Source organism: Vidua chalybeata, chromosome 5 (assembly GCF_026979565.1).
Source record: "Vidua chalybeata isolate OUT-0048 chromosome 5, bVidCha1 merged haplotype, whole genome shotgun sequence".
In the NCBI taxonomy this organism is placed as follows: Eukaryota; Metazoa; Chordata; class Aves; order Passeriformes; family Viduidae; genus Vidua; species Vidua chalybeata.
In genome coordinates this window covers 65,194,008-65,206,883 of record NC_071534.1, presented here as the reverse complement: position 1 = coordinate 65,206,883, position 12,876 = coordinate 65,194,008, and the positions used below count along the sequence as shown (strand labels likewise).

Here is a 12,876-nt window from a genome sequence, read left to right as displayed (position 1 = left end):
CACCAGGTAAGGGATACCTGTCTGGGTTTGAAGAGGGTTGTATTCCATTACCTGGGGTTTGAAGTGAACTAGAAAACATCTTCAACAACCGCCTGAAAGGAGCCTTCCTGTCAGTGGTTGCCTGGGAGAAAGACCCCGACAGGAGGAGAGGTTGCTGACTCAGCTGTGACAGGGGAGGTTTGGGTTGAACAATGGGAGGAATTTCTTCATATTGAAGGTGATTAGACATTGGAATGGGCTGCCCAAGGGAGGTGGTGAAGTCACCATCCCTGGAGGTGTTCAGTGAAAGCCTGGACGTGGCACTCAGTGCCATGGTCTGCTTGACAGGGTGGCGTTTGGTCATAGAGACTTGATGATCTTGGGGGCCTTTTCTAAAGTAATCGATTCTGTGATTCTATCGAAGCTACATTAATAGTGAACACCTCATCTGAGGTGATGACGGTGTAGCGGTTTTTTTTTTTCTTTCTTTTTTTTTTTTCCCTCCAAAAAGTGCCGGGACCATTATCCGAGATTCTTTTCAGTTCTGCAGCTGAGGGGCCCGGGAAAGAAGCTTCCTCGCGCTTCCCCCGCCAGTCCCAGGCACCGCAGGGCTCTGTAAGAACAAAAGCAAAATGTCTTTAAATCCATCCCGCTCCCTTTCAGCCGCTCTCCGCCCCGTTCCCGCTTTCCCGGCTCCGTCCCGCCGGGGGCCCCTCACGGCAGAGGCGGGAAAGGGAAGGGCGGGCAGAGCCGCGCGCGCGCCCGGGCCGCCCTCTGCGCCCCGCCCCCTTCCGGCGGGGGGCGGAGCCGGCGCTGCCCAAGCGCGGTCCCCCCCCCAACATGGAGGGTTGGCGAGGAGGTGAGGGGGGAGCGGGCTGGGGACGGGGCCGCCCGGGGCTCTGCTGCCTGCCGGGCGCTGGGGGGCCGGGACGGACGGGGGGAGGACGGGTGGGGAAGCTCCCGCTCGCTTTCGGCGATGGGAGCCGCTACCGGTCCCTGTCACCCGGCTCTGTCAGGACCGTTCCCACCGCCCCTGCCCACAGACCCCCGGCGGGCGGAAAGGGAAGGGCTGGGGGTCCTGCCCGCTGGCCCCAGGGGAGCTGTGGGAGGAGGGCGGGAGGTGCCTGGGGTAAACCTGCCACCGAGGGTGGGACGCAGGGAGAGGCGCTGGATCCCGGTGCGGCCGCGGGAAAGGCACCGCCGCCCCCTCCCGAGCTCTGAACTGCGCCGCGGGCCGGGGCGGGAGAGCCCCGCGGAGCCCCGGGGGGAGGTGGGCACGGCCCCGCAGCCGGCGGCTCCCGCTCTGGACTTCATTCAGCCCCTTGATCCCGGTGTTTCCCGGGCGCTGGCGCCCTGCGGAGTGTCTCGTCCCTCTAAATCCGCCTGGCTGACCGGGCACTCGCGATCCTTCCGGATGAGGGCTGTGGGTCTCTATCTCTTCGTCCAGTCACCATGGTTGCATCGCAAGTACTCAGCTGCTCTTGACTTCAGAAATTTGGCGGTCTTGTTAAAGAACGGAGATTTCGTGCTTGACGTAATTCAGTTATGCGATGCTGTAATTGTAGAAAAAATGCTGGTGCTTTTAGTGTATCTAGTGAAAACCTGTGGAAGTCTCTGCCTTCCAAAATATTTGTTGTTCTTTAGACGCTTACGTGCTGTATAGAATAAAGGTGCAGGGAAGGAATCATTAACGTGTTTAGCTTGGCCCGTTAGAGAAGGGTTGAGTTGGAGATGCTGCAGTTGTGCAAGAGACTCATGGACTGCTGTCACAAATGGTAATGTGGGGACTCTGGGATGAGGCATGATGATTTCAATTTAGCACATTAAATAGGATTCTTTACCAATTTTCTTATTGTAGCCTGGTATGTGCCATGTCTAGCTTCACTTGAGACCCTCCAAGAATTATGTAGGAAGGAAAATCTCACATGTAAATCCATTGGAATCACCAACAGGAGTCTAAAGAGTTATGAGGTGGAATATTTGTGTGACTACAAGGTAGAAGAGGTAAGAGAAACACAGACCAATTTGATCACTCTTTCAGCTGAAATTTGGAAGCAAGCCAAAGATAGTTTTGCTCATAATATAAAGCAGCAGACAGTGAGGACAAAGTTTTTGCTGGCATCAAATTAAATATATTTTAAACTTTAAACTGTAAACAGAAAGTGGTATAAACTTCTACTTTCAGTATGTGGAAGGAAGATCTTTTCCTGAAATTACAGACATTTAGAATATGAAATGTTTCATCTTTGTGTATCTGATGCTGATGCTTTAGGGTGGTAGCTCAGAATGAATTATGATGCCTGTCCTTTATTTGCAGACAACTATGTGTATTTCTCTCTTGATTCTTTTAGTCTATTCGGTGAAGAATTAGGGCCATGTGCTGCAAATGGATTCCTGTGAAATTCAGTCTCAGGATCTGTCCTTGTTACAGTTATTTGTCCTTTTTAAATAAGTGCAATATGTATGCTGCTTCATTGTAAATACAATATTACACTTACCAAATTAATTAGTGTTCTGGAAGGATGGTTGATATGACCAAATAGTGGGTTTTAGACTTTTTTTTTGCTACATTTTTTTTTTTTTTTTTTTTTTTTGTTCTGTGTGTGATACAACTGCATTCTGCTTGTGCGTACGAGTCATACAGCGAGTTAGCATAACTTACCACCTGCCTTGACAAACTAGCCTCCTCCTTCTCCTCCAGGTATGCTGTTAGCAGAGTTCATCCCAACTTTTGATTTCTTTGCCCCTAGAGACAATTTGTAAAGTATGCAAAATTGTGCTACAAGTTAATTTGCAAACAACCTGATTTTTCTCTTTCTCCCCTGTTGTAATTTTTATGGGGATATCAAGGCCTTCTGCCTTGTGTGCTGATCTTTAAGTCCAGAGTTCCTGTGTTTGTCTGTGTTGTTCTGTGATGCTGGATTTCAGCGACATGAACTCTGGCTAAATCTGTATCTGTTTCTGTATTTCAAGGGCAAAGCATACTATCTTGTGAAATGGAAAGGATGGCCAGAATCTTCAAATACTTGGGAACCTCGGAAACATCTGAACTGTCCTCTGCTTATTCAGAACTTTCTTAGAGACAAAACTGAATACTTGTCTCGGGGGAGGGGAGGCAAAGCAATGAAACTGAGAAACCATGTTAAAACTTTGAAACCTGCAATTGCAGATTATATTGTAAAGAAGGCCAAACAAAGAATAGCTCTGCAGAGGTGGAAAGAAGAACTCAACAGGAAAAAGAATCACAAAGCAATGATTCTGGTAGAAAACACCGTGGATCTTGAAGGCCCTCCTTTAGACTTCTACTACATCAATGAGTACAAACCTGCTCCAGGAATAAATGTGCTCAATGGAATAACAACTGGCTGTGAATGTGCTGACTGCCCTGCTGAGAAGTGCTGTCCAAAGGAGGCTGGGTTTATTTTGGCTTACAATAAACATAAGAAATTGAAAATCCAGCCTGGCTTGCCCATCTATGAGTGCAATTCATATTGTAGGTGTGGGCCTGACTGCCCGAATAGGATTGTGCAGAAAGGGACCCCGTATTCACTCTGCATCTTCAGAACCAACAACGGCCGTGGCTGGGGAGTAAAAACCCTCCAGAAAATTAAAACCAACAGTTTTGTGATGGAGTATGTTGGAGAGGTAGGTATGTATTTATCTCATAGAGGTGAATTACATACAATCAAGGAAATGTTAGATAAAATCTTAATGACCTTTCTCTCCATTTTCACACTTCTTGGCTTCTTCACCTGGAGGGTGGTCAGACACTGGAACAGGCTCGCCAGGGAGGTGATCGTGGCAACAAGCCTGACAGAGTTCATGGCGTGTTTGGACAATACTCTAAGGCACATGGTTGGTTCCTGGGGATGTCCTGGGCAGGGCCATGACTTGGTGATCCTTGTGGGACTCTTCCAACTCAGGATACTCTGCAGTTCTACTCTGTAATAGATCAGTCTGCTTTTGAGTGGAGATATAAAGGAACATTCAAGTTGACAGCAGAAATCTGTTGTCTAGAACATTCTTTCATTCCAGCGCAGTTGTAAAAGATCAAAAGGAAAGAGAATGTTTATCTCATATGGTACTAAAGAATTATTTTAGATGCATGCCCTAATAGTATTTCTAAAGGCAAGTCCTTAATTTCTTTCATGGCAATAATATTCTTCATTCTTCCCTGATCATATTTTTTGTAGCTTTTTGCCATTCCCAAAGTATAGTAATTTTGAAACTCCCTGCCCAGACTTTCAGTCCCTTTTCTGTTTTATCTGCACTTCTAAGGTAGTATTTCCAAGCATATCTATTGCTTTTGATTAACAGCAAGAGTAACACTCATAGTACGGACATTATCTGCTTATTCAATCTCATTCTCAAAGAGAACTTTTATGTTATAAAATACAGACCTTGAGTTACTCTTGAGATTTTGTATTGCCCTTGTTTATGTGTTTCAGCCTCTGCTCTGTTCTAGGTCTCTTCACACCAGCAGTTCCTGGCAGCCTCTCTGTTACAGTCTGTTGCTACTGTTACAAATCTGCCTTGCTACTATGTTGACTCAAAGTATTTCCTTCTGTCCCTTTGTACAATGTTTATGATCTTAAGTAGATTTCCTCCATGCTTCCTGCCTGAAAGCTTCTTCTCATGTTCATCCATTTCCTTTAAATATACAAAAGGTCATACACTCCATTCACCAAAAGGTGATTATGTAATTTTGTTGTTTAAAGGAAACTGTGTATTTACCTTTTCACCTGAACCTCCTTAATATCTACTCCTGAGTTCTCAAATCTCATCTGTCAGATTTTAGAGGGATTTGTTGTCCAATTCCATTACATTTTGTATCTCTCTTGCTGCCAAATTATGATTTCTTTGCTGAATCTGCACAACAGAATGTGTTTAATGTGACAGGCTGCAGATGAAGTTGTTTAAGCTGTTTCATCTGTCGACAGTGACACACTCACCTAATTGAATAGATTGAGCTTTGTGAAGTGATGTCTATCTGAGCTGCAGTGAATAGGATCTTTCATTGCAGTCAAAAATAGCAGGAAGAGATGCTGCTTTGAAGAGAGGAAATGAATATCAGGCTGTAAATGTGGCTGGGTTTTAAAGACTGATACCTGTTGATCACCTTTGCAAAGGGAAAAGGTTGAATCTTGGTTTTATGTGAAGTAAATGAGGCTTTCTGTATCTAATGGAAAAAGTGTGTATATAGAAACTTCAGGTAAAAACAGTTGATTGGATTGTCATCATCAAAATTATTAGTAGAGGGTGCTGATATGTTTTTTTTTCCCCAGAGATAAGGTAGTGCTGTGCATCAGCTGTAGACAAATTGCATCCAGAGAAGCCTCAATCAAAAATAATTAGTTCAGCTGTATGTACTCTTATGTATTCTTCATTCATTAGATGGAATGCTATTTCAACATCAAAAACTTACTGTGGTATTGTTTTTGCTAAGTATTTTTTAAACTTTTTTTCTAACTTGATTGTGATTTTTGTTTAGATTTAGTAATAATTAATAGTATGATGCAGGTTTCTTTTTTCTTTTTTTTTTTTTTTTAGGTGATTACAAGTGAGGAAGCAGAGAGGCGAGGCCAGTTCTATGACAACCAGGGAAATACATACTTGTTTGATTTGGACTATGACTCAGATGAATTTACAGTAGATGCAGCTCGATATGGAAATGTGTCCCACTTTGTGAACCACAGTGTAAGACTTTGTTTTGTATACTAAGGATTTGGATAATTATCCTCATTGTGCTAGAAATGTCTTCTACTGTAAACATTTCCTTACTGTATTCACAGTTTTTCTGGAGTAATTTGCTTCATGGCAGCACAATCCAAATGATGTAATGAACAGAACAGAATACTGGGCCTTACTTGGATTGAGACTGCCTACCAAAATTTGGGGGAGAGATGCTGCCTGAAGTGGACATCCTGTAGGACTGGAGTTTTCACAGAATCAGCTGGTTCTAGACAACCACAATAGGGTTGGTTTGGGTGTGTTTTTTCTGAGTACCTGAAATACTTAACATGTGACAGGTCCTTAATGAAATTAGCCAGGAGTCAGAGATGACAGGAATTTATGTGTTATTTTGTAGCTGGGCAGGATAGAATATTACTCTGAATTTCATCCTGCAAACTTGGCAGAGGAAAAAGAGAAAATTCCTGTGCTTTCTTAGGTATCTACAGCAGAGAAATATAATTATTCCTCCTAATCTAAACTTGCCAGAGAACTCAAAAGTAAATTTTAACAAGCAGTTTTTGTAGTGTTTTGTTGAAGTTCAACTGAAGTACCTAAATCAAGAAGGCTGAGCTGCATTTGTAAGGATTCCTGAACTAAAAATATTTCTTACTAATTCAATGTTTGTGAGGCATGCAGTCAGTGTTCTACAAATACAGAAAATTCATGTATTTGGATTTTTGAGATGGCGATACTTATATTTCATGCAGGCTTGCCAGGGAAAAGGATAAAGAAGAGTTTTAGATAGAGTTGCTCTTCACTTTTGCAAATGGGAGTATTCTCAGTCTTCAGTGTAAATTGAGATGTCTGTAACTTCACTTCTGATTCTTTAATGTGTGATATATTTCACTGTTAAAGAACAAAAAAGCATTCAGAATTTAACAGTGTCAGGGACTACTGACTTTTGACACTTAATCCAGAGAAAATGTGGAAGTGGTTTCTAGTTCCAGCTTAATGACCTTCACCCTCCTCTTAGCACCCAGACCATGGCAGGAAATTCAAGAAGCCAAGCAGGTTTGCAGTTTATAGTAGAAATTCATGCATAGTATGAAGATGTTATCTCTGACCTGGAAGCAATGCTTAAACATCACTACAGAGAAGTGAGTTTGTGGGGCTTGAAACACTAGGTTGTTTTTAGTTTTCTTTCAACTTTAATTCTTTTTATGGATTTTGTTGGTACATACTAGACTCTGAATGTAGCTCTAATTATGTGATCAGCATTTTTGTTGTCACCTTTAAAGGTGCCATTTTTTAATAGGTTGTTGCATATTAGTGTAGTCTGCACATTGTGCAAAGGTTGCCTTCCTGGAAGGACTTGAATCTGAGCTACAAATGTTCTCCTGGAACATTATTTCCATTTGTTGATTTCAGAAGATAACTTAATTGCATACTTCTGTCACTGAGACAAGAACCCATTCTTTCTTTGCTGTGACCTTGGTTTACTTAAACATCTCAGTGATATTAAATGTTATTTTTTCTAAACAGAAACTGCATTAATTTTTGCTTACAGTGTGATCCAAATCTTCAAGTCTTCAATGTGTTTATTGATAACCTCGACTTGCGTCTTCCTCGAATAGCGCTGTTCTCTACCCGAACCATCAAGGCTGGAGAAGAGCTAACCTTTGACTATCAGATGAAAGGTCTGCACATTTTGACATGGTTCTTGTGGAAGTTTTGGGGTGCTGGTGGGGTTTACTGCAGCCTGAATGATGGTAGCATTTCAGCTCAGGCACAGCTTTTTATAAACATAGCTCTGGCTTTCAGAACAGTCATTGCTCATGACATACAGTGCAGAGAGGAGCACACCCAGAAGCTTTTGCCTGCGTGTCTAATGCACTGCCTCCCTCAGTGCTCCTAGCACATCAGGGATTGTGGCTGGATTGTCTGGTAAAGCAAATGATTTTGAAGCTTTGTCCCAGAAATGCTCAAAGGAATGGTCAGGCTGCCCTTAAATAAAGCTCTCCTTTATTCAAATCAGCATTTCAGGTAAACTACTTTCTAGGTAGTCTGTTAGTGATAGTTACTAAGATAGATATTAAGGCAGTTGTAACAGCTCAGCAGCATGACCATAGTCTTTGAGTTCTGGTATCCTGTAGGCCTCAGCTGTGGATGTAGGACCTATGCAACAGCTGTTTCAGCTGGGATAGAGTTAATTTCTTCTCAGTAGCTGGAACAGTGCTGTGTTTTAGACACAGTATGAGAATATTGTTGATAATTTACTGATGTTTTCTTAGGTCCAAGAACTTTTTTGTGTCTCATGCTTTTACCAGTGAGGAGGTACTCAAAAAAATGTAAAAAAAAAATCTGGTAGGAAGCATAGACAGTGAACTAGTCAAAGAGATATTCCATGCCAGAGAATGTCATGTCCAATGTGGAAACTGGGGAGATATCCAGAAGGGGCTGATCAGAGTTCAGGGATGGCCTCTGGGCATCAATGAGCCAAAGGTAAGCAATTGTATGTGCATCACTCATGTTTGTTTTTTTCTTTTATTACTACTACTAATAATAATCATCAGCATAATCAGAATATCATAATTATTACAATATTTTACTGTTTCAATTATTAAACTGTTCTTATCTCAACCTACAAGTTTTACTTTTGGTTCTCCTCCCTGCTCCGTGGGGGTGAAAGTGAGCAGGTGGCTGTGTGGTGTTTCATTGCCATCTGGCTTAAAACACCACACTGCCAAATTGATCTTGAACCTTAAAACTCTTGTTTCTCTCTGTTTGTGACGCTGGCATTTAAAGCCAGCTGCACTGTCAGCTGATCCATGTACCTGGGGGTACAAAGATCAAGTCTGAGTTTTGGAGTCTGATGTGTATGCCAGGTGTTGTACAAGTAGCTGTAACGAGGGTATCAGTAGAATCTGAGTGAGCTTCACACACGGCTCTTTGAACTGGGCTGTTAGAAGGCCTTTAGAAGCTGTTTGAATACTGGGCATGATCTTGGTCTGTCTTTTAGAACTTCCTTACTTGTGTTCATCTGTGTTGCAGGTTCACTAGATCTGACTTCAGACTCTGCTGAAGGTCTTACCCCATCCAAAAAGAGCATCAGAACTGTCTGTAAATGTGGAGCCATGTGTTGCAGAGGTTATCTCAACTGAGTTTGGGTATCCAAAGTCACAAATATTTTGTTCTTTTTTCGTGTTTTAAGAAGACTCTTCTTTCACACATATATTCAAGTATTCTTACACCTAATGTAAATAAGGATGGTGAAAACAAGGTATTGTGTTTGTAATTGAAATGGCATTGGCCAAAGAAAGAGATTGTAGTGTTTCAAGCCAATACAGAACTGCTAATGGGGATTAAAAATTCATTTTTCTGGAGCAGTTGTTTAGGAAGCCGTAAAATGTATGCAAAGAAAACTCTAAAATGTACCTTGATGTGAATATTCCTAGAATCATAGAATAAGCTGGACTGGAAGGGACCCTCAAGGGTCATCATGTCCAGCTCTTAGTCCTGCACAGGACATCCCCAAGAGTCACACCCTGTGCCTGAGAGCATTGTCCAAACACTTCTTGAACTCTGCCAAGCTTGGTGCTGTGACCACTTCCCTGGGGAGCCTCTTCCAGTGCCCAACCACCCTCTGAGTGAGAGAACCTTTTCCTAATATCCAATCTAAACCTCCCGTGACTCAACTTCAAGCTACATGTTTTTTATACCTTGAGAAGTCAGGAAGCATTTGATTTGAATTCTAAATCTTAGTTGACAGTTCTTTTGCTTTTTTTGTTGTATAAAGAAAAGCTTGAAGATCTTAGCAATAACATTTATGGCACCAGGGTGAGGGATTAAGGAGAGCTAGTGTGTAAATAAAGGTTCACAGGACTGCAAATTGTAAAGTGTCCATGGAACTCCATGCAAAGAAAGTAATTGCAGAAAGAAAATTAGAGAGGTCAAAGCTCAGTTAAAATTTAACCTGGCCACTTCTTTAAAGGATAGTAAAAAATGTTTTTATAAATACATTAATAGCAAAAGGAGGGGCAAGGAAAAATTTCAATCATTGTTGGACACAGTGAGGGAATATGGTTACCAAAGATGAGGACAAGGCTGAGGTACTTAACACCTTCTTTGCCTCAGTTTTCAACATCAAGACAGTTGTTCTGTCCTCAGGGCAACTGGCCTCCTGAGCTGGAGAAGAATAGTCCTCCTGTAATCCAGGAGGAAGCAGTTAGAGGCTTGCTGAGCCACTTAGATGCTCATAAGTCCATGGGACCAGATGGGATCCACCCTAGGGTGATGAGGGAGCTGGCAGATGAGCTCACCAAGCCACTCCATCATGTACCTGGAGAAAAGGAGGCTCAGGGCTGACCTCATCTCTCTCTACAGCTCCCTGACAGGAGGGTGTAGCCAGGTGAGGGTCTCCCAGGGATCCAGCAACAGGACAAGGAGACATAGTCTCAAGGTGTGCTGGCAGGGTTAGGTTGGATATTAGGAAAAATTTCTTCACAGGAGGGGTGATTGGACACTGGAATGGGCTGCTTAGATAGGAGCATCCTGAAGGTGTTTTAAAAAAGAGTGGATGTGGCACTCAGTGCCATGGTCTGGTTGACAAGATGGTGTTCAGTCATAAGTTGTACTCAATGATCTCAAAAGCCTTTTCCAGCCTAATTGATTCTGTGATTCTGTAATTGGTATTAACAGATCCCAAGTGTAAAATTTGAACTTCTTAGCTGATGTTATGTAGAATGTTTTCAGTTGTTATGCTCTGATTTTGTTAGGATTCTATAGGAGGACTGCAGTTCCACAGAGCATTTGTAAATATGAAATTGTCAGAAGTAACATTTAGCTGTTTGTTTTCATTACATAAATTTGGCAGTCATGGCTGAAACAAGTTGCTGGCTACAGTTTGGAAATAGATAGCAAAACGTTAAAGAGAGCAGCCCATTGTCTAACAAAGTCAGTGCATTGTGGACATATGCTTTGTTATCTGTTAGGTGCAAAAGAGCGCTGGGATTGATGTATATTCACAACTGGTTTTGGTTAAATTTTTTCATACTGTGTCTTTTTTACCTAGTGAGAGATATCTAAGATACTAGGCCTGTATTTTCTGGTTGCAAAAATGTTAACTTCAGTGAAGTTAGACTAGGGGTGAGTATACCCATTTGCTGTAGACATTTGTGAGATGTTCTTGAATGTAAAGGCTGAGAAATGTGCTGTTCTTCAGCTGCTTTAGTCATCTTTTTTTTTTCCTGATCATCTTAAAGTTGTCTCAATCTATTCATAACATATGCTAAGTTTTGCTTGGCTTCAGAACCACTGAAGAGCAGTTGAGGTGGGTGATGAGTGGAGTTGCAGCCAAGGTCCATGCTCTAGGAATGATCCACATGCTTTTTTCTCATGGATTCAGAGCTCGTAAAACTTGCATATTGCTTACCAGTCATGTAAATGTTGACAGGGTCAGGCAGAATAATGTGGCTCCATAAATGGATGCTCCATAGCTGGATGCTGGCTATGTATTGTAAGTCAGCTAGTTACCTTTATAAGGTGCACAGCTGTTGGCTCAGGTGAATGAAGTCAAGTACCTAGCATGTAACTGTTTACTTAATTTGTTAGAAAATGCCTTAAATTCCATGTTAATTATTAGCACTTCAAAAAGAGCATTTCAAGGTTGTTTCTTAAGAAGCACAGTTGCATTTGTACTGAAGATCTGGCTCTTTGGTAGCAAATGACATTTTATATGCTACTAGCCAAAATCAGTTTTAAACTTTTGGTGAAGAGCATGGGCTTCTGGAAATTCTGTGTGAGTTTTGTAATCTACAATACAGAGATACACATTGAAATAGAGACTTTATATTGCTTAATGAATAGGAGGAAGTTTGCTTAGATTTAAAAGTATTTGATGTGATCAGGCTCACCTGTATCCACAGCTGATAAATGCTGAATCTTGTGAGTTTTTATCATGCCATATCTCTAATATTTTTTTTTAAGTTTTAAGTGAAATATGGAGCTTTAATGTCAGCAAACTCTAGATGATCTTGCATCGTTTGGAGTCATTAGTGCTTTCTCTTGCATGTAGCTCAAATGAGCAGTGCATTCCATGTGGATGGAATCTGCAGTCTCCAGCTCCTTAATCCGCTGCAGCCTGCACTGTCCCTGCAGGATGGAGCGGCTGCAGCAAGAGATGGATTCCTTACTCCAGCCTCGCCCGTGCCAGGGGCACGGGGCAGGCCCCAGGCTCTGTCTCTCCCCATGCCCAGTTTGATTTAACTATTGCAAGTAGCTGCATTTTAGAAGGTAACAGTTGTGGCAGTTGTACTGGAGTACAGTGTCTGCCTTTTCCAGAGGCAGAGAATGTTATCACCAGCACTGGAATAACGCTGCTGTTGGTTAAGGATATGTGTGTTATCTTCTGCCATAAATAAAGAACCGTTAATTTATGTTCTGGGAGGTAGCAGTATTTTGTATTTATTTGAAGGAAACCCATTAATCCAGTTTCCAACATAAGAGCCTTGAACAGTATTTTATATTTACCTATTCACAGTGTATTTGGATTGCAGTCAGTGAATTAGCTTAATGGGACACTGTGTCACTTAAAACTCCTTTGACTATTTTTATGAGTTTGGCAGAAAATTGCCAAACTGGAAATGGAGAAATAGCTTTTTCCAATTTCTTAGGGAAGCTAAACCAGCCCAGCTTCGGCCTTTGTTTTGCTTTGTGGTCTGTTGGCATCGTCATGGTCACCAATTCAGTTGTGTGTATGCACTTCTTGGGGGCTGGTAACCTGTGGCCTGCCCTCCAGCTGTTCTTTTTTTGTTGGTTTTAGTTTTTTTGTGCAAAACTAAAGCTGCAATATCACCTGTAAGAAAAGTTATTGTCTATTTATTTAATCTCCAAGTTAAGTCAATCTTTTGTTTATTTTTAATGTATGTTTTAGGAACTGTATTAGAAGATGCAGTTTGTAAGCTCAGGAACATTTTCTTTTCATATTGTGCCATCTCTAGTATTGCTGTCTTCCTATAGTTTTTGATAAAATAAATTAAATTTAGTTTTTCTCTTGTTGTTGTCGTTTTTAAAAAAAAAATTAGCCTGTCAAAATTAGTTGTAGCACTAGAATTTGCTTTAAGACTGCAACCTCTTAATTCCTGGCTTGTACCCAAATTTTCTAGGACTATAAGGACTCCAGCAGAGGGACCATGAGGAAGTGATGTGTTTTCAGTTTAGGGCTGG

The 12,876-nt window shown here is 41.8% G+C and overlaps 1 protein-coding gene across 1 annotated transcript; it reads left to right on the top strand.

The window, feature by feature from the left end:
- The first annotated feature begins 760 nt into the window (after positions 1-760).
- Positions 761-12,700, top strand: SUV39H2 (SUV39H2 histone lysine methyltransferase). Its single transcript, XM_053942327.1, has 6 exons — positions 761-838; positions 1,838-1,983; positions 2,953-3,624; positions 5,530-5,676; positions 7,220-7,349; positions 8,704-12,700. Exons 1-6 carry the CDS (start codon positions 820-822, stop codon positions 8,811-8,813), a joined length of 1,224 nt encoding a protein of 407 aa, XP_053798302.1. The 5' UTR covers positions 761-819; the 3' UTR covers positions 8,814-12,700.
- The last annotated feature ends 176 nt before the right edge of the window (positions 12,701-12,876 follow it).